The sequence below is a fragment of the Ursus americanus genome, chromosome 4 (genome assembly GCF_024610735.1).
Source record: "Ursus americanus isolate L20-20 chromosome 4, mUrsAme1.1.p, whole genome shotgun sequence".
Classification (NCBI taxonomy): domain Eukaryota; kingdom Metazoa; phylum Chordata; class Mammalia; order Carnivora; family Ursidae; genus Ursus; species Ursus americanus.
In genome coordinates this window covers 96604598-96626019 of record NC_142130.1, presented here as the reverse complement: position 1 = coordinate 96626019, position 21422 = coordinate 96604598, and the positions used below count along the sequence as shown (strand labels likewise).

General features: G+C 51.6%; 1 protein-coding gene across 7 annotated transcripts in view; it reads right to left on the bottom strand.

Moving 5' to 3' along the window:
- Nucleotides 1-912: 912 nt before the first annotated feature.
- PKNOX1 (PBX/knotted 1 homeobox 1) overlaps nucleotides 913-21422 on the bottom strand; it is a 59625-nt gene continuing 39115 nt past the window's right edge. For 6 of the 7 annotated variants that reach the window (XM_045774145.2, XM_087861832.1, XM_087861834.1 and 3 more), the window contains 7 exons: nucleotides 20918-21088; nucleotides 17370-17469; nucleotides 15988-16085; nucleotides 13213-13341; nucleotides 9720-9796; nucleotides 6581-6753; nucleotides 913-4128 (listed from right to left, as the gene is read on the bottom strand). In XM_045774145.2, coding sequence (XP_045630101.1) covers nucleotides 3917-4128; nucleotides 6581-6753; nucleotides 9720-9796; nucleotides 13213-13341; nucleotides 15988-16085; nucleotides 17370-17469; nucleotides 20918-21088 — 960 coding nt within the window. In that variant the 3' untranslated portion in view covers nucleotides 913-3916. The remainder of the gene's footprint in view (nucleotides 4129-6580; nucleotides 6754-9719; nucleotides 9797-13212; nucleotides 13342-15987; nucleotides 16086-17369; nucleotides 17470-20917; nucleotides 21089-21422) is intronic. The other variant, XM_045774148.2, reaches the window with a different exon arrangement.

The window sequence follows — 21422 nt, the reverse complement described above, 5'->3', positions numbered from 1 at the left end:
CGAATTCCGTCACGGAGTGCCTCTAAGCGTGGCACAGGGGCCAAACGTAACATGCGTTACTTCTGACCTCTGCATGACATAACAAAATGCAAAACATTAATCCAATAGGGCTCTTATTTTCAGGATTTGCTAGATCACTACTTACTTCTCTCTCTAGATAGACGGGTAGAATTTGATGAGTTATAAATACTATTTTTGAGCTAGAATAAACCTTATAAACCAATTTCTTCCTTTTATGAACAAAGCACTTGAAGCCTAAAGGGGTCCAAGACTGGGCCGAGGTCTCACCTGGTTAGAACTGACCTGGAGGAGCTGCAGGGACGACAGGGGCTCCGTTTCCCATCCAAACAGAACGTTTCCTGAAACGCTCTCCTTCGAGCAGGCTCTCCTCACCGCCCACAAGATTTACAATTTCACATGCACTTCTTAAAAACACTCGCGTCTGCTTACTTCGGCCTCTAAGCATGAACAGTTTGGGGGGAGTTAAAACACACTAGACTACAAAGAAAAAACTCTCTGAAACTGTTTTAACGTAGCTCTCCAACGCGTCCAGAAGGACCTTGGGCGTCACTTTACGACACGCACCGTGGAAGGCAACACCTCGCTGATGAATCGTTTTCTCATTACTACCCAAATAATTAGGTTTATGATAAACTACAATAAAAAACAAACAAAAACTTTCCAATTTTTTTCCCGGAATACCAATGACTAATTGAAGTAAGTAATTTAAGGAAAGATTCCTGAAAATGCAAACGGACCTGAGTGTCCTGGTGCAGTACAACCCTAATTCCTAAAGTGCAGGGCTCGTTACGAACCCCACGTCACCAGCAAAACCTGTCAACAATTCGAGTGTTTTACTTAAAATGGAAAAGCAGCTTGCGGTGACATCAGCTTTAGAAAATAAAACATCCATAAAGCATGTTTCTATTTTTAATTTTTTTGCTTTGATAAATCAATCGCTTCACAAAAATCCCTTTTAAAGACAACAATCCAAGAAAACATATTGTTACAGTATTCACATTTTAAAGATTGTCAGTTCGTAGACCAAACATAACTAAAACGAAGGCAGATTGCGGAGTTACTTCTGTCACTAACTGCCAGACACGGGCCTTTCCCCACCGTCCGGGGACGTTCGAGTCTGCCTGACGCTCGCTCCCCCGGGGAAGGACCAGACCGTCCGTCGCCAGGCCCTGTGCGGTGTGGGTGCTGGCGGCGCGGCTCCCGCGGTCTGGGAGCGCCCACCTCACTCCGCGTGCGGGGTAAATCCTGCACCCCCCGTCTAGCTGCACTCGGGACGCCGCGGAGTGGCCATCAGTGCCGCTGGCCCGGGGAGCGGTGCAGCCCGTCGGCTACCTGCTCCACCAGCGGCACGGGAGGGACAGCGTGCTTCACCTGGTCTCAGAACGCGTCCGGAGCATCCTCCTTGCGGAAAGTCACTAGCAGCGGCGTACAAGCATCTGCGCTTCCGGGGGCGTCTGAGGAGCCCGGGCCTCCGGACGCACCTCTCTGAATGGCTCATCCTAGTGCTGAGAACCTAAGAACACCAGCCCCAGCCGGAGGGAGCACGTGGTGTCACTGGGCACGGAAGGCCGAGTCTCAGGCCAGAGGGGGTGGGACCCTGCGCGCCCCCATCTCTAGATGGACGCGGTCTGTGTAGCCCTCGACTAACAGGCTGCCGCTCGCTCGGTGAGCGCGATCCCTGCGATCCCTGGGCGGGGAGGGAAACAGTGACCAGCCCGCGTGTCCCCACTGGGAGAACGTCTGCACTTACCCAAGGAGCAGGGCGGCTGGGAGGGACTGGGGACCTGGGGATGGAGGAAGCCGGCTGGCTGGCCTCCCCAGGTCCTAGCTTCAAGAAGTCCAACAATGTCAGACTTTAGGTCAAGTTAAAATGATCTTTTAAACTTGGGTCGACTTCCTAAAGATATTACAAATCGTTGATAAATAAGGGATGTCACTGCTGCTTACAAATGTGACCCTCTCGCCCAGAGTGGACAGTCAGGTCTTTCTTCTAAAGCTCCTGAAACATTTTCAGAGAAATTCCCATGTATTTCCAACTGCCTTCTACGTTATCTAGGAGATACTCTTCTGTGATTAACTTTAATCAATAAATTCTGTGGGGGGTCAGTTGCAGAACCGAATGTGCCCCCGCACAAGATGTCCCTCGGCGTCCCCTTCGTCTGTGGCACCTACCGCTGCCGACCCCAAGCACGGACAACTTTCCCCGACGTGAACTGTCCTTTAGAAACACGGACTGTGGCCGTCCCATGTACAGAGCTTACGAGACAAGGTGGCTTGTTTTCGCTCTGAGAAAGAGCCCCACTTGCAAATACGGGATAACACACAAAACCCAGTCTACTCTTGTGGTTTGCCTTGTCACCAGGAAGCAGAAGTCCTAAAGTTATTCCAAATCTCATGTGATCAAGTCAGAGGGGGAGGGCTCTGGAAATTCCAAAGCAACAACGGACAAGGAGAAAACATGGACACCAGGACCAAAGGCGGGAGAGTCTGCCGTCACCTCAGTCCGGGTCACCATGTCACCGTGTCACTTCGGGGAGATGTTAATTACATAACAGAGCTGAGCATGGGTTATGGGCCCTCACTCTGATCCAGTGGGGTAGAGGACACTTCATATTAGTTTATAATAAACATTCTATGCATAACACGTGGCTGACGAAAACATCCTAAAACAACACACAGCTTGGGGCGCCCGGGTGGCTCAGTTGTTAAGCGTCTGCCTTCAGCTCAGGGCGTGATCCCGGCATTCTGGGATCGAGCCCCACATCAGGCTCTTCCGCTGGGAGCCTGCTTCTTCCTCTCCCACTCCCCCTGCTTGTGTTCCCTCTCTCGCTGGCTGTCTCTCTCTCTGTCGAATAAATAAATAAAATCTTAAAAAAAAAAAACCACACAGCTAACTGGCAGAGTAACCATTTAACTGCAGTCAGATTTAAATCAGACAGAAATACGGGTGGTAAGAGCGTTAACCGAGGACTGGCCACCACTTCGCCTGACTTACCTAGTCCTATTTAGTAACACCTTTAGCTCTAGGTTCAGATCGAGTGTACGATGCAATCTGAGCCTTTACATATAAACTGAAATTTGCAGGTATCAAAATTTCATTCAACAGTTGTTTCTTTCATAGCAGTAGATATAAATCACCACCCTGGGATGGCAGAGAACCATGGAATGCTAGCTAACTTTGGGCAGGTTCACTAAATTTGGTCAGTTCAGAACATTCCAAATTGAAATAGTAAGCATGTATTGTTTCTTCTCTAGAAATTTCATCCTCAACATAGTCGTAATCCAATTCATAACGAATTTATAAAAATAGCTTTTTTATCCAATAATTCCAGCAAGGTAAAAATAGGAGTTTCTTTTTATCTATAGCAAATGAAACAGGCTCACGGAATGTGCAAGAACCTAAGCGTATTCAGACCGCCGCAGGCCCAGCACGGAGTCACGCCCACTCTCTCGTTGTGCAGTTGTGCGGCGTCCGCCTCGCACTGGCGACTTCAAGATGCGGAAGCTTCTTTCAAACCCATGGGCCACACAAATAAATCAGCCCACCGAGACCTGCTCCAACCACAGAACTAAATGAAAACCGCATAATATTTTAGAAAATGGCAGCACTATTCCTTAATCTAATTAGGGGCTCAGGGGTGTTTTCATTCATCACATTTTTAGCGTTAAACCTTTAAAGAATTTCCTTAAAACCCCCCCACACACGCACACACGCACTTGAAAGAAGTCGCTGCACCGGCAAAGATGCTCTGGAAGCGTACTATGAAATACAAAAGTGCACTCTTCTCTATCTACATATAAAACATATCAGAAATAAAACTGTGTAAAATGTTTGCTGTGCAAACTATAAAAAGTCAGGCCAGCCCGCCCCACGGTTCTGGGCCGAGCCGGCCCCCTACTGCAGGGAGTCGCTGTTCTCCAGGACGAGGCCACTGATGTGGGTGGGGGCGAGCGTGGCCCCACTGTCCCCCGTGCTGTCCACAGACTCGTCCTCGCTCTGTTCCGCCATCATGACCTGTTGCACTGCCAGGGTGGCGCCGTCCGAGGACAGAGACTGGAGGCTGTCCACGTTCATGCTCACGGGCGTGGTGATCGTCACAACGGCTCCTGTGGCAGAAGGTTAAAATCAGTACCACGCGGGAAGACGCTTAACTCAGCGGGGCACTGTTTGCTATGTGACCTCGTGCTAAGACCCCCATGTATGTTTCTGGGATGTTCCACAGGGAGTAGGAACTGGTCTCTAGAATCAGCCTCAGCCCTTCCTTAGCTAATACACTCTAAAAGCTCTTGGTCTACAGAAGGCCTCTGGGGTCAGGACTATAGAGAACACAGATGCACAGGGCAGAAAGCAGGTGCCACAAGGAGAACACAAGAGATCAGGAACCTCAGAGCACGCTGGTCTCCGTGCGCCTTCCAGCCTAACAGCCGAGGGACGGGAGCTCCACGAGCACGAGGGACTCTGAAGCTACCGCACACACGTGGGGCCTGCTGTGTGGGTGAAGCCTGCACAAGTAGTGATGGGTGATGGCAGGAGACCGTGTCATAAGGCAGAATTTGGGAAACACTTCTCAAGAAATTCATTCTTTCACTCTGGTCTACGCACAGAGTATCATTGCACGTATGTAGCGGGAGCACAGACGGGAAACTGGTCATGAGAAGGGTTTCTTTTTTTTTTTTTAAAGATTTTATTTATTTATTTGACAGAGAGAGAGACAGCCAGCGAGAGAGGGAACACAAGCAGGGGGAGTGGGAGAGGAAGAAGCAGGCTCCCAGAGGAGGACGGAGACCGATGCGGGGCTCGATCCCAGGACTCTGGGATCACGCCCTGAGCCGAAGGCAGACGCTTAACGGCTGAGCCCCCCAGGCGCCCCATGAGGACAGTTTCTGGAGAAGATTAGGAGCCATGATGGAGGAAAAAATCACTTTTCACTGGATAGCTTTGTTTGAACTTCTTCCCCAATATACAGGTATTGTCTTTTCCAAGGAGGGAGGGAGGGGAAAAGGGAGAAAGAACTAATACCTTCATAACTATTCTTGGATTAAAAGAGAAAATAAAAACTGAAAACATAAATAACTTAAATATAAATAGAAGACCACTGCCTATCAGAACCCCAGTGATGAAGCCCCAGCTTTAAATGCACGCGCCACAACTCAAGAAACAAACTCAAGCGCGGTTTACAGCCCACCGTCGGGCCCCGTCCCAGCCCTCCGGCCGGCGCGGCTTCGGAAAGCCCCCCGTGTACATTCGGGGAGGACAGATCTGCACACATATGCGGGAAACAAGCTCTGGGAGAGAACCACCTGACAAGATTCGAGGACACTGTCCAGGCCTCTGAGAGCTGGCTGCACGGGGGTTGGGGGATCGGGGGCAATCTAGTCTTGCCTTGGTTTGAGCAGTCAGCCCAGGACTGAGCACCCCTGGGGCACCAAACAAGGACCAATCACAAAAGCAAGGCACGAGAGGGTCAGACCGTCCCAAGTAACGTCACTGCTAGAACAGAGCTCAGGAAGACCTGCCACAGCGCGAGGGCGCCAGTCCCCGGCAAGGCAAAGTTCACAGGGCCTGGCGTCCAGCCCGAGATGACCAGGCACGCGCACAGGCAGGGAGACAGCCACAAGGAGGGGGAACCTCAGTCAGCGGACGCCAGCGCAAGACCGACAGATGTTAGAACAGTAGAGAAGGACATCGAAACAGGTACTGTGACTGTGTTCTAGGACGGGGAGCCACGAAGGGTAGAAAGGCCTCTTCCAAAACTTCTGGGATGAGCACGACACCGTCCACCCTGGAACGCACCCTCGGTGGGACCAGCGGCAGGTTAGCCACAGAAGAGCGTAGTGAAGCCCAAAGACAGACACAGAAACCATCAAAATGACCCAGAAACAGGCTCCAAAACCCGGGAAAGTGCACCAGTAACAACAGGTGGGCAACTGGGGTCCCTGATGGGTGGGGGAGGGGCGACAGAACATACACTTGAAGGAATAAGGGCCCCAAAGTTTCCTAACTTAGTAACAGTATACTGCTGAGGAAAAATAAGTACAAGAAAGTAGGACTGAGCTAATAACACCATTTATACGCATTTAAGAATATATACACCCAAACGATCCAAACTTTGGAGAACTCCCGCCAACATAAAGGTGCTCAGTAAACACGGGAGATCAGGTGGCCTGTGCTGAAGCGAGAGAGGGACAGGTCAGAAGGGACTAGCAACAGCAGGCCCAGGGCCGTAGGGGCTCATCGCAGTTCAAAAAAAAAAAAAAAGGCAAAATGCCAGGTGGTGAGGATGGGACAGCTCCTTCCTGCACACTTAAGTCCGAGGGAAAAGAAACACAGAAAGGGGAGAAAGGGGACAGCGCACACTGTGGATGCTGGACCTCTGAGCCGCAGGCATTGTGTACGACCGTCCCTGGGCTCTGCAGATGATGCCTTCCTCACGTGTCACAGGCAAAACATCGTAGCCATGCACACGCCCCGGAGCTCACGTCCACGCCAGGCGAGGCTGCCCCCTGCCCCCCAAACCTCGCCCCACGCAACCCCCCCCCAGCACCTGCTGCAGCCCACCTTCCGACATGGCCAGCTCACTGGGTGGTGGCTGTGCAGCTCCGGAGGCAATGGAGTCAGGCCAAAACCTCTGGACCGGTCTGTTCTGAGCAGTTTTCTTCTTCGTTTTGGGAGTTTCTGAGCAGCTAGAATCCAGCATGGGCTGCAGAATCCGTCTTCTGGCGTTGATGAACCTGGGCATCACGGGCGACACAGGGAAGCGGTCACCAGGCCGGCCTCCTAGAGCCCTCCCGCTGAGCACGGCCCCGCCTGGGACTGCCCTGGGCGCCTCTCCCCTCACCCAGCGAGCAGTGACCCCGCACAACCTCGTGATCCCGTCCCTCCCAGACCTCGCGGTGTGGATGGTGCCCGATGCCACTCATGGTTACCTCCGCGCACGTGGCTCTGGGGCTGGGCTGTGGCCCTCAACACCGCCCCAGGTGACGGGCTAGTTACAGAAGGGCCCCTGTCCTAAATCCCCCAGCTGTGCCGGCACCCCGACAGCGCCCCCGGGCAGCCCAGATGGGGACGGGCAGCCACGGTGGGGACCTGACCCTGCATGAGCAGAGCGGCGGGAGCGCGCAGTCACACATGGGAACGTGCTTCACTGGCTTTAAGTCTGTGCACGGATAGCCGCCTTCTTCGGCCAGCACCTTCCCGGTGCCCAGCCAGCGCCCTCAGACCTGGGAGGGCAGCGGCGCTCCGGCCCACAACCCTGGCCCGCCAGAAGCCCCGGCTGCTCGGACCGCACACTTGGATGCGACACAGCGGCGCCCACCACGCTTCCTCCTCTGGGAGTACGGGCGAAGAGGGGTTCACCTCTCATCAGAGCCGAGCCTGCTCACCCCCAGATGAGGGCGAGGAGCTGTGTTCAGGGAGTAAGAGAAACACAAGCTCCGCGGGAGACTCCGGCTCTGGGCTGGTCCCGGCGGTGCGCCCCCACACCCCACGCTCCACGCAGAGCAGAACTGGGATGCCCCTGCTCCCAGGCCACTTAACATGAAACGCCCTGACACTCAGCCAGTTAGAGTGGGCCACTCATCGTCCCCACCGAGAGCGAGCCCGACGTTGGGCAGTGATGACTTCAATGAAGTTTAAAAAGTAAATCCGAGCACATCCGGAAGCATCTACAATTGCAGGAGGGTGCATTCTACGATGGAAACGAGGGGCCTGAAGCCACAGAGCTCCAGGCAGTGATCCGGCCCCTGAGCACAAGCAGGGTGGGCACTGGAAGTCACAGGGGAGCCCCGGCGGCCCCCAGCTCGGTGCCCACCCGGCCACTGCCTGGGGAGGGAAGCCCACGGCTGCTTCGCAGCACCTGCCTCTTCAGCCGAGCCTCGTTCAAAGCTAGTGGGTGGCAGGGGCGCAAGCTAACGGGGAGTTCAAGCTCAGGCCAACGTGATTTTTGTAAATGTAAAAGGAAAGAAAGTCACAAAAAGTTAAAGTAGTTGCAAATATGAAAAGATTTTAGAAATTTTATACTAGTTATCCCAGTAAACTGTTACTAATGTAAAAATTAAAAGTTGATGTCAAATCTTCCAGATAAGACACTTCTGTTAATATAACGGAGAAGCAAGTTAGGGAGCTCGAGGAGTCAAGAGATGAAGTAAGAAGGCTGAGCAGCAGCAAAAGCATCAGATTGTCCAAAGAAGTGACTCCAACGTCCACCCCCAGTCAATCCATCAACCGTCCTTAGGACTAAACCCAGACAGGAGGCATCACCCGAGACACGGGAGGAAACGGGCGTACCAGGCCATGGCAAATGTCACAGCAACAACGTAGGGAAACCTTTGTTTTTGCTAATGCTATTTAGAAGATCTGACAGGAAATAATCCAAGGAGCACGGCCTAGGTTACTGATACCCAAACCGAAAACAAGGGCCCAAACGCAAGATATCACAAACACTGGGTGCAACCCGCAGCATACCGCATATACAACCACACACGTTGGGAGATTCTGTCGTTTATACCGGAACTTACCTGACCCTCAAGTTTAAATTTTAACAGGTTTTTTTTTTTTAAGATTTTATTTATTCATGTGAGAGAGAGTAAGTGAGCGAGAGAACACAGGCAGGGCAGGGGGGAGCGGACTCCCCGCTGACAGGAAGCCCGATGCGGGGCTCCGTCCCAGGACCCCAGGATCATGACCTGAGCCGAAGGCAGACGCTTCACCAACGGAGCCCCCCAGATGCTCCTAAACTTTAACCGTTAACAGGTAGAATTTGCGCTTTTCTTTCACGGATGCCCACTTTATAAGCCGAAAGCGCTCCCCACGTCTGAGTAAGTACGCACAAAGGAGACAGAGGACCGACACGCAAAGTATAAGTGCACCCCTAGACCTTAACGCCCTTCGTCACGTGCACAGCTCTGATCTCAGGGGAATGAACGCACATGGTCAGGGTCCAAGCATCCACAGCAGCATGTGACACCAAAATTGGAACAGGATGTTTCATTCATAAAGTCAACGCTGCCCCACGCATTTCCCTCTTAGGACCCCGAGTCCTGCTGCAGGGGCAGGACCACCACACGGACGGCGGGGGGCTGCTTCCCCCACTCAGACTTGAACAAGTGACACAAGGTTTCCAAAGGTGGGGGAGCCGCGGGGGGTCACCAGAGGTCAAGACGCCTCAACGCCACCATGCGCCACCCAGAGAAGCTCATCGCCAAAAACATCACATTTCTGAGTGAATGTGGGGGCTTAGGGTGGTAGTAACACAACGGAGAAACACAATTTTTTTTTGAGAGAGTGGGTGTGCAGGTGCAGGCGGTGTGGGGGGAGGGGCAGAGGGAGAGAGAGCATCCCAAGCCGACTCCACGCCCAGTGAGCAGCCGGACCCAGGGCTCGAGCTCCTGGCCCCAAGGATCATGACCTGCGCCAGAACCCGGAGGTGGGCGCTTAAGGACTGAGCCACCAGGCGCCCCTGGGTAAACATTTCTAACGGGACAAGCAGGATGTAGACAAAAAGTCCATAGTGAGGACTAAAAGTTTAAGTTGGAAGTGTGTGCTGATTTATTCCCAAATATTCTGCCACCAACTCCTGTGCTCTGATAACAGTGTCGCTAGTGAAAAGGACTCCGATATTTTCAACCAAATCCCCCCACTCATTAGCATACTCCGAGGGCTCTCGTGCTGACGGGCACAACGGGCAGGCGCATCTTACCAGTTGTTGACTTGGAGTAGTGTCAAATTCGTCTGAGCAGCAATCTGTTTTTTCTCATCTTCTGTCGGGTAGGGATGCTAAAAATAAAAAAGAGGGTTGCCATGAACTTCAGTTTTTAAAAAGGAACTCAAGCTTTGCTGGGTCGAAGAGAAACATACAAATAATCATTAGGAAAAAACTGGTAAGTAGCAATAGTGCTTTCTGCCAAAACCTCTTTAGTCTTACAAATTTTTTTAGACACGTCCCGAGCAGAAGGCAGACTGTCTGCGCCACTCAGGAGCGCAGCAGTAAGCCAGCAGTTAAAGTGCGGGCACGGGCGCGCCAAGACAGGGTGCGAGGCCCCCAGATGGCGCGAGCGGCGCCAGGCCAGCTGAGAGCCGCTGCCCGCCCGGAGCTGCGCTCTGCGGGGCCTCTGCTGTAACCTGCACTGCCACACACTGCAGACACGTAGTCGAGTTCTGACCCAGCAAGACACAGCATGGGGGTCACGCTGCACGTCCGACAGTAAATCACTGGTCCTCACGGTCACTTCGGAGATGGACAGCTGTCTGCTTCACCGTACAGATGAGGCGGCCGAGGCCCTGAGTACACACACTCCCCATCCTCCAGCTGGGTAACAAGGGGGACGCAGGGAAGGGGCTGGACACGCTGCCCCCAGCCTGACACATCAGGCGACATGCTTGTCACCGGTGCTGTGAGAGCGAAGGGACACGGGGATGCACGGATGGCTTTTCAGGACCCGCCCTGTGCCAGGTCAGCACGCACCGTCCGTGAAGAGCCGGGCCCAGGGCTGGGGTGGGAGTGCCTGCTACATTCTCTTTCTTCCATGATGAAAACCACTTTAAAAAACAGAATTAGGGGCGCCTGGGTGGCACAGTGGTTAAGCGTCTGCCTTCAGCTCAGGGCGTGATCCCGGCGTTATGGGATCGAGCCCCACATCAGGCTCCTCCACTATGAGCCTGCTTCTTCCTCTCTCACTCCCCCTGCTTGTGTTCCCTCTCTCGCTGGCTGTCTCTATCTCTGTCAAATAAATAAATAAAATCTTTTTAAAAAATAAATAAATAAAAAAATAAAAAACAGAATTGGAAGTACATATCAAAATTGACAGAAGTACCAAAGGAAAACACTTCTGTCTACAGTAATCAATTTCTCCATGGCTGATTACTGTCCACATGTAGAAACCAGTAAAGCACTGGCTCTAAAACCGACGTGCGCTGAAGTCCCAGGACCCCAGAGAACACCGGGCATGGGAGGTTACCGCAGGTAACACTCAGCGTGTGGGACAGTCGCTGCGGTGACCCCGGTGACCCCGGCATCATGCCACACTGGTCTCCCCACCGGTCTGTTCCCTCGGACAGACAGCAATCGGGGTGATGCCACCGTGTATGGCCTGTGGTAGAGATTACAGAAATGCGAATACCGTCCCCGCCGTTTAAAAGCTCGTACAACAAAAGGGGGCAAGAAACCCAAGTGCACTAACCAGAAGAAAACCCCATCGTGCGGTCGTGAGTGTTGTCCTCCCGTGTTAGGAAGGCTGCAGGAGAGGACTGTGTTTCAAAGAAACAAGGGCCAAAGGAGACAGAAAATGCCTCACAGGAAAAAAAAAAAAAAAAAAAAGGAACATTTTACTTCAACCTAGGAGCACAGCAGGGTTTATTGTTTTAGAAACTATGAAGACATTAGAGGACACTGCCCATCTGACACTTGTTCGTGCTCCTGCAGTGGGGACACGCACATGGTGGCGCTGTCCCCAGGGACAGCGGTGGGCGAGCCATGCTGTCTCACTCACCACCCCCTGCCTGGGTCTGCCGAGCGCCCCGGCCCCCGTGTACCACGGGAACTAGCCGTGTACCATCCCAGCAAACGGACGACCTGAAACCACATACCAAGTCTTCCCACCAGTAGAATGAACATGGCTGAACCACTGTATTCGTAACAGCTTTCCCTTCCAGAACAGCTTTCCAGATGTGGCCCCACGGCTGAGAGACAGCACTGCTCTTCCCTGACCCGTGTCTCCATGTCCTGCATGCGGGGATGTCTCGACAGAGCAGGAGAGGAGAGAAGCTGGGGGTCCCAGTGCTCCAGGAGGGCTGCACTGGGCTCCCTGAGGGCCTTCCCCCAGGAAAGGGAGAGGGGTCCTGTCCCCTCCCCAGAACTGCTCAGCAACATCACGTGCTGGTTCCAAGCCTGGAATCGGCGGCTACCTTGGACTGCTGTCTCCGGGGAATGGAGCCTGGCGCCAGTCAGAGAAAAGGGGGGGCTGGTCGGCAGTGACAAGGGCTAAACCCCAGAAGATGGGATGACGGAGACTGGCACCAGCCCCGGGCTCACAGTCAGGGCGAGGATGGAGACTGGTGCCAGGAGCACACATAGGCCTCGGGCCCAGGCAGCAGGCCTCCCCAAAGGTGGATGCAGAGAAAGGGCACAAGGACACCCCGCTGACAGCCATGGGGCACTGGGATGCAGGTGAGCAAGACGGGCCGCAGAGGGAGCAGTCAGCAACCACAGACACGAGTGGTGCCAGGGGCGTGGTGGCAAAGGGGCAGAGCCGGCTGGCGAGGCACAGCCGTCAGGAACAGCCGGTGGCCAGGGCTGCGGAGAGAGGAAAGCACCAGCTGCAAAGCTGGTTCCCAAGGCTGCTGGGTGGCTCCCTGCTGGACCTCCTGACCTTCCGTCCCTCTGGATACAGAATGATCTCTGCGTTTGTGCCCGCACGTCCCTACGGGCTCCTCCGTCCACCTGGACATGGCTGTATGCAGCCGGCACTGGCCACTTTCCTGTCTCTGTCTCGTCTCGCACTCCTCTGCAAGCCAACCTGGTCATTCCTGACCCTGGCCACTAGACTGGGCTGTCCCCTGAAAGCTGCTCTGGGTCACATGCTTCCCCCAAGTTCACCAGCAGGAGGACTGAGGGTCTCAACTGGGTAATAAGCAAGCCTTGCCCAGGAAATGGACGAGCACGTGTGCGCCTCCTGAGACGGGACCTCTTCCCAGAGAAGGTGAGCGACCAGGTGTGCGGACACAATGTGCGGGGGCCGGCGCTGTCTGCAGGGCCAAGTGCCATCTCACGTTCAGCAAGCTCAAGTGCTGACCCCTCTGTCCACAGCTCGATCTGCGGCCTCCCCACATCTTCCTCACAAATGCGGTATCTCAAACGTCACTGTTCTCCCAGGTTTGGCCCGAATTCCTCTTCTCACTGCCCACTTCTCGAACCTCACCTCACCCGGTCACGCTTCGTGGCACGCAGATGATCAGCATGAGCAGGAAGTGCTCCCCTGTCAGCAGCGGGGCCCTGGTGAAGGCCCCGAGGCAGAGACCTCCAGACTGTGGTCACTCTCCTCTGTCCCACGTTCCACCCTAACATTGACACACCCAACAAAACATCGACACTCAACACCAGGCCTACCCGTGCAGACAGTACATTTTTTCCAGAAAGGAAGGCAGCAAGCAAGCGTCTCGGGCGCAGGTGACTGTGGGATCACTTGCATTCTTACCCCTATGTGCTGAAAGAGCCAAGATCTCATCACGTTGGTAGCGTGCTTCGGCAGAACGCCCCTTTTATTCTTAGAAGAGCCATCATCTTGATGCAAGATGCTTAGATCTTGGTTTAACTGTAACTGAAGCTTTTAAACAATTGAAAAAACGTTAGGAAGCACAGAAAATTATGACATATGCAACTAGCTTACGACTTTAGGTGGAGAAAATACCCAAAGGTCTTACGGATAAATGACGTATTGACAGCAGAGGTGTGTGGGTTGGGCCCCACGGGCTCACCTGTGCGGGGGGCTCTGTCTGCATTCTCGCTATGGACACCGCTGTCATGCGGTCAGCGGCCCCTCGTCCGGCAGGTGAGAGAGGAGCCAAGAGGGCCTTGGGGCCACTGGCCTGCAGACCTGGGAGTCCCACGGCCCTCTCGCCCACCACTCGTTTTCACCTCACACCCTCTAGTCATAGACATGACAACACCCGCTCTCCGAGCCTAGAGATTACAAGCGATGAGCAAGAATGGGCAGGAAGGCAGAAGGGCCGCTAATGAGAGGCGGCCACAGGGGCTGAACAGAGGGGAAAGATGCAGGCGCACACACAGTGCAGACACAGGGCTCAGAGCGAAGGAGCCGAGGTGACCGCCTCTGCCCAGACGCCTCAGGGGCCACCACAGACACGGCCTCCCTCGCCCCGAGGACAGCACGGACACGTTCTGCCCACTCCCTTTCTACAGGAAAGGACACGCATGGCACTTCTTATGTGAACGCCTTCCACGCAAACCTAAGAAAGATTTGACGTCTACGAGGCCGGGCCTCAGCCCCGCAGCCCAGCACACCCACGCGGACGGTGTCATCAGCGCTCACCACACCGGCCAGGAGGAAAACCAGCACCGCTCCCAGCGCCTCGGCACAGACCCCCCGGGGACTTCTGTGTTGTGCTGCATGCGTGAACTCAGAACTCATGTAGGAATTTGACTTTATAAGGGAAAGAACATCACCTCCAGTGTCATGTATTCACAGACACAGTTTTAAGGATTTGGAACTTGATTTTGGAAAGGTCACTATATTATCTGTATTTTGGCTTTATGTCATTTCGGATATATTCTTTGAAAGCCTCCACAACAACACTGAAACAGACAGAATTTATGACTTACAGGAAACATGAAGACACCAGCTGTATCTAAAATTTCTTAAAAGTCAAGATTATTATTAAGGGCATAGTGTTTTTTGAAATGTATTTCTTTGTTAAAGGACTGAAAGCAGGTGGTATAACACACCCCTGTGTGTGCACAGGAAAAGGAAGAGGAAATGAGCTTTTAACACCAGCTGCGAAGCAGCAGGGCCGAACTCCTCTGCCTGATTTGTCCCAATTAACAGATGATGTTCTTCATGCAGTTTCACATATGCTCACTGTTGCTTTTTTTGTGCAGGGTTAAAACAAGTGTGGGCTCAAAAATAGGTGAAGTGACAGCTGGCTGTGTGACTCGACCTCACAGATGCTACCAAGGGGCCTGAGTGCCAACGGGGCTGTGTGAGGAAAACAAGCCAAGGACCTTTGCCCGGAGCGGCCCCTGGCCCCGCAGAGCTCCAGCCAGCCAGGCACTGGACAAACGGGGGATTTAAAAGCCTGGGGAACTGGCTGGAAGTCCGTTTAAGAAGCAGTGAGACCCTCCACCCTAGACCCTCCCCACCGTTCTCTGCAGATGACAATGCTGGTGGAGTCCGGCTCCTCCTCTACCCGCTGCTGGGCCTGGTGAGGCCCCTTGTGCCCGGATGACGGGGTCCCCCGCCCCAGCTCCACTCTATCCACACAGCGAGAGGCAGTAAGCACTGGATCGGCCGTGCCAGCCCGCACCCCCCAAGCCATCTTGCCTCCGCTGTCTGCTGGAGGGAGACACAACATCTCCTGGGCTGGGCCTCCGAGCCGTCAGTGAGGTTGTGGGAAACCCGTGCGGGCTAAAGGCCAAGAACTGACATGAAGAATCTGTAGCCCTAACTGCGAGCTGGTAACAGAAACAACCTTCTGACGTAAACCTCGCTGAATGTGGGAAACAAGGCTGTGCGTGCGTCTGTGACTTACAGCGTCCGGCAGGCCACCGGGTCCACACAGGCACAGAGACAGCCGTGCGACCGCGGCATGGCACAGAACAGCACGTCCACCTGCTGCTTCTGCCCGCCAAGCTGCCTCCTGCGCTCTTGGGGCTGGGGTTCCCTGGGAGGCGAGAGGCCAAGGGTAGGAGGAGCACACCAGCCTTGGGGCAGGGCCTCCACTGGGCAACTGGGAGCGGAGAAGGGGCAGCCCTTGCTCAGCTTTCCCATCAGGCTGTGGGAGGATGCTAAGGAAGGGCCCTGGCCACCCCGAGGACCCGCCTGAAGGAGCGCTCTGGCCCAGCGGGTGCACAGCAGAAGGGCCTCACCATGGTCTGCAAGACCTGCCCGCGGGGTCTGCTGTGAACCTCCACGGGGGCGGGAAGAGCGCGTCCACACTGCCTCAAGTCTCCTGATCCAAAGACAACTATACAATCCAATGCTCAATCGGATGACAGTGGTTGCTAAGGGGAAGGGGTCACGGATGACTTTTTTCCTGCTTCCTCAGACTCTCTGAACTTTGCAACTTTTTTACAAGGGAGACGAAGAGTAAACAAGAGACAAAACCCTGACACCGAGATTAACTGGAGATCGCTCCAGGAAAGCCAGCTTGAGACAAACGATCTTCAGGCAGAGGGAACAGATCAAGCCTGCGTGACTCGCCCCCGAACCCTCCCACAGGAATGGCACACGCACCTGGGAGTTCTGGATCCTGATGGTGCCGGGCGACAACGCTTGTGTTACTACCTGGCCTTGGGGAGTGACCACTGTGACAGGCTGGTACACCGCACCACCTCAAGAAGGAAGGAACCAGAACACCCTTCAGTCTCCACAATTTAAAACCATATTCTCGATAGACTCAACATACTTGTGAAAGTAATAAAATCTCTAGTCTGACGTGGTTTTTAAATCATTTCAAATGATCAATACTTCGCTGGTTGACTTGTCACCATAAATTATTAAAACAACTTCCCTGGACAAGCAGTGTTCCAGCATCTACAGTGAGGCCTGGCTCTGTGCAGGGGAGGGGCACTGTGGGGGGCCATGGTACTGTAAGGGGTGTGCGGGCCACTCTGCAGGATGTATGGCATTGTGCAGGGAAAAGGGGGTGCTGTGCGGCAGAGCGGGGCAGTGTGGGGGGGCAGTGTGGGGGGCAGGGCAGTGTGCGGGGAGGGGGGCAGGGCAGTGTGCGCGGAGGGGGGCAGGGCAGTGTGTGGGGAGGGGGGCAGGGCAGTGTGTGGCGGGCAGGGCAGTGTGTGGGGGGAGGGCAGTGTGTGTGTGGGGGGCAGGGCAGTGTGTGGCAGGCAGGGCAGGGCAGTGTGCGGGGAGCACAGCAGCGTGCCGGGGGGCGGGCACGGTGGGGAGGGCACAGTGCAGGGCGGGTGGCAAGGTGTCCCACCACACAGGGCACAAGGGCTTACTTGGATTCTGCAATTCCCTCTTTTATCTGCCTCTGTTTTCTACTCTCCCCACATTCAGCAGTATTAAAGGGTATGACGACTGGTGTGAGATATTTTGATCAAACATGCTTTCATCTTCCTGTGGTTTCCCCTGACAACATCACATGAGGCTTTTCCATGTAAATTTCTCCCCTGCTCACACGCCCCATTCCATTTTCATGACGATTTTATATTTGCAATGTTTGAGATGCACCAGGGAACCATAGAACCGGTACCCCTTCCATGATGGTTTTTACTGTATAAGTAATACTAAGAATGAATTTTTATTTGTTTGTCAAATATTAATGACACAACCTAAGCTTTTCCAGGTGCTGCCAAGAGTATAATTAACAACTATGTTATCTGCAAATTACAATTGTTTTTTACTGTATATCGTCAACTCCTATAAAAACCTTTCTTCCCCAAATTTTTTGGTAGAGAAACACGATTGGCATAAAATATTTGTTACTGGGAATTAAAACAAGAAACAGGCATTCAATTCTAGTGCTCTAGATTTCGCCACTCCTATTTCAGGAACTGGCATTAGTTAGAAATTATATTTACGCATTTCTCTGTTCTAATATAAAGGACTTTCCCACAAAAGCTCAAGGAAAGCGCATCCTTTTTTCGCCGGCATACCTGCCACTGTTGCCATGGTTACGTTCCCCTGCTGCAGCGCAGATGCCGGAACCACGATTCCTTGGGGGCTGAGAGTGCCTGAGATGGCACTCTGAATCTGCTGTAAGTCAGAAATACGCAGTGAGGGGTTAGAGGAAAACAGAAAACCCATGCTTAAAACTTTAAAACAAGTGGCATAACGGTATCATTAATGAAGGAAAGGTGCTTGAGACAAAGAGATGTAATGAGACGACAGCCTTCTGTAAAGCACCTCACGTATCTGCAAACCAAGAGATTTGAGACTGACCCAGTGTCAGTACGACCATCAGTCCTGAGATACTGGTTTCAGTCTGGCTTCCAAAAGATTATCTTTCCTCTTGTCATCATATTAGTCATCATAAAAGAGGCGAGCCCCCTGGTGTCCATGCTTGTGGAGTGCTAGGTCTGGGCCTGGCCAGGGAAGGAGTCTCTGCAGCTGGCATCCAGGCAGAGGGTCTGGCCAGCAGGCACCCAGGTATGGGGGCAGCTAAACAGCACCCATGGCTATCGTCCAAAGATGATTACTCTGCAGGCTGCCACAGCAATTTGAACGTACGTACAAAGCTCTGGGAGGGACATATAAAGTCTGCCACATTAACTCACTTAGAATAAAAATTAGCTCATCCAAGTCAATAATCCAAGCTCCCACCATCAAGAACCTACAAAAGAGGAACAAAAGGAAACCAAAGCAAGCAGAAGGGAGGAAATAATAAAGATCAAAGCAGAAATCAATGAAACTGAAAACAGAAAAACAGAGATAAATGAAAAAACAGCTGGTTCTTTGCGAAGATCAGTACATTGACAAACCTCTACAAGACTTAGGGAAGACAAAGAGAGATGACAAATTACCAATATCAGGAACAAAACTGAGAGCACTGCAGACCCTACACACGTCAGCAGGTGGCCCACTCGGCATGTGTGCATCTGACGTCTGAGACAGAAGCTAGTGTGAAACAGGTCATCTGAACAGCCTTCAACTATGAAGGACACCGAATTCATAATTTGAAAACTCAAAAAAGAAATCTCCAGGTCCAGCTAGTGTCACTGGAGATTTCTATCAAACACGTAAAGAATTAACACCAATTTTCCATAATCATTTCCAGAAAATAGGAAAGGATGGTATACTCTTCATTTCATTTTATAAAGCTGTACTATCCTGGTACCAAACCTGGACAAAGACTGTAACAAAAAAGAAACTACAGACCAATAAGCCTCGATACAGACACACAAAACACTTAACAACATATTAGCAAACAGAATTCAGACACCTATATAAAAAGAATTATGTGCCATGACCAACTGGAGTTTATTCCAGGAACGCAAGGCTTGTTCAGTATTCGAAAAATCAAGTAATGTAACCTACTACCCTGTGAACAGAAGAAAGAAGAAAAATCACACGATCATATCAATTCATGCAGAGAAAGCATCTGACAAAATTCAACATAATAGAAACTCTCAGAAAAACAGGACTAGAGAGGAACTTCCCCAACTTGATGAAAAGCATCTAGAAAAAACCTGCCACTCAAATTATAATTAATAGTGAAAGGCAGAATGCTTTCCCCTAAGATTGGGAACAAGGCAGGATGTCCACTCTCACCAATCATGTTCCAGGTAGTACCAGATGTTCTAGCCAATGCAATAAGGTAAGACAAGGAAATAAAAAGCACACAGATCAGGAAGGAAGGAACAGAACTGCTCCTATCTGCAGATGACATAACTGAATAGGCAGAACATCCTAAGGAATCTGTGAAAAGGACCTTCTAGAACTAATAAATGAGTTCAGAAAGGTTGAGGGTGCAAGATAAACATACAAAATCAACTGTGTTTCTAAATACTAGCAGGGACACTGAAGTTAAAAATATAATACCACTTATAATTGCTAAAAAATTAATAAAAAGAAACACCTAGGTGTAATTCTAAAAACACATGTATAGGACTTACATGACAGAACTACAAAACACCAATGAGAGAAATGACAGAACGGTAAATAAACAGACAGACGTACCAAGACAAATGGAGACACGGTCTGTGGACTGGAAGAGCTAACAGAGTGAAGACATCAATTCTCCCCAGAATGATACACAGGCTTAATGCAATTCCCATCAAAACTTCAGTAACATTTTTTTGTTGATACAGACAAGATTATTCTGAAACTTCTATGGAAAGGAACTAGAATAACTACAATAGCTTTGAAAAAGAAGAATAAAGTGGGAGGAAAGAGTCTACCCAAATTTGAGACTTATTAAATAGCTATAGTAACAAGGTTAGCTGGTGTAAATACACTGATCAGTGGAACAGAAGAGAGGACACAGACACAGACCACCACAGACACAGCCGGCTGATTGCTGACAACGTCGCAAAAGCAATTCAAGGGAGGAATCTGAACAGGTGGTGCTGGAGCACTGCACGTCCAGAGGCAAAACAAAGAACCTCAACCTGAACCCTCACACTTTATAAAAAAGTTAACTCAAAATGGGTCATGGATTTAAATGTGAAATATAAAAACTTTCAGAAAAATAATTAGAGAAACTCCTTGGGATCTAGGGCTGGGCAGAGTTCTTAGACTTAACACCAAAAGCACAACTCATGAAAGAAAAGTTGATAAATGGGACTTGATCAAAATTTAAAATGTTTACTATAAAAAAGACCCTGTTAAGAGGATGAAAAGATAAGCTATAGACTTGGGAGAAAATATTTACAAACCATGTAGCCCATGAAAGACTAGTATCTAGAATACTCTCAAAGGCCAACAGTTTAAAAAAATCCAATCAGAAAATGGGCAAAAGATGCGAGCCGACATTCTACCAAAGAGGAGGTACAGACGGCAAATAAGCTCATGAAAAGATGGTCAACACCGTCAGCCGTCAGGGCAGTGCCAACTATGGCCACAGTGGCATGTCACCACATACCGTCAGAATGGCTCCAGTACAAGTGCTTCAACACGGATGAACCTTGGGGACATTATGCTCCTTCAACTAAGCCAAACACAAGACAGACACGGTATTGAACCCCTCACATGAGGTACCTAGACTGATCAAATTCCTAGAAAGTGGAATGATGGGAGCCAGAGGCTGGGGAGGGAAGCACGGGGAGTCAGTATTTCATGGGGATAGCGTTTCAGTCTGAGAAGATGGAACGTTCCAGAGATGGATGGTGATGATGGTTGCACGACAGTGTGAATATACTTCATGCCACCAAACCGTACACTTAAAAATGGTTAAGATGGCACATTTTATGATATGTGTATTTTACCACAATTTTAAGAAATAATAAAAACCATATTTTAAAGAAAAAGGAAAGCAAGGAATGGTACTCCATCCTCCAGAAAGCTGGGATCCAGGGTCCGGTACACAGATCGAGGCCTCACCCCACTCACGGCATGAAGCCCAGAGGGACTGTCCTTCTAGCTCAAGGACGGCCGTAAGACAGCCCAGGCACTCTGACAGGGCCGTTGGTCTCAGGAGTCAGTACCCGGCTCCCCTGCAGACGTTACCGTCACCGAGAAGCAGAGCAGGACCCAACACAGATACCTGGGACTGGACAGGGGAATACGGGCTTCCAGGTTCTCCGCTCAGAAGAGTCTCACTGTTCATTTTCGTTTTTAGACAAGCAATGTAACGACTGCAGAAATCTTTGCACAGTTCATTAACCTTTTCCAGCTCAAGAAGATGAATACGCAAAACCTGGATTGCTTTTACCATCTAGAAGCAGAGAAAATGAAGATCTTCAGACAAGAAAATAGCAGCATCATGGGAAATTGTAATCCTCAGCACATAACTACTCTGTTATTAGCCTGAACGCCGCAGAGCCGTGACCATCTGCACTGCCAGTGACGGAAGGGGGATGACATCAGAAACCGCGCAAACGACAAGTCATTGCAGCGCTGTGGACCTCTGGCATTTCAGCTGCATCTGGTGTGTGGGGACACAGACGGTCCCCAGCGCTGCCCTCAGTGAGTCACAGCGTCAGGAGACAGCCCAGCCTCAACCCAGCCCCACCACCAACCCGCTACACAAAGCAAGGTACTTACCCTCC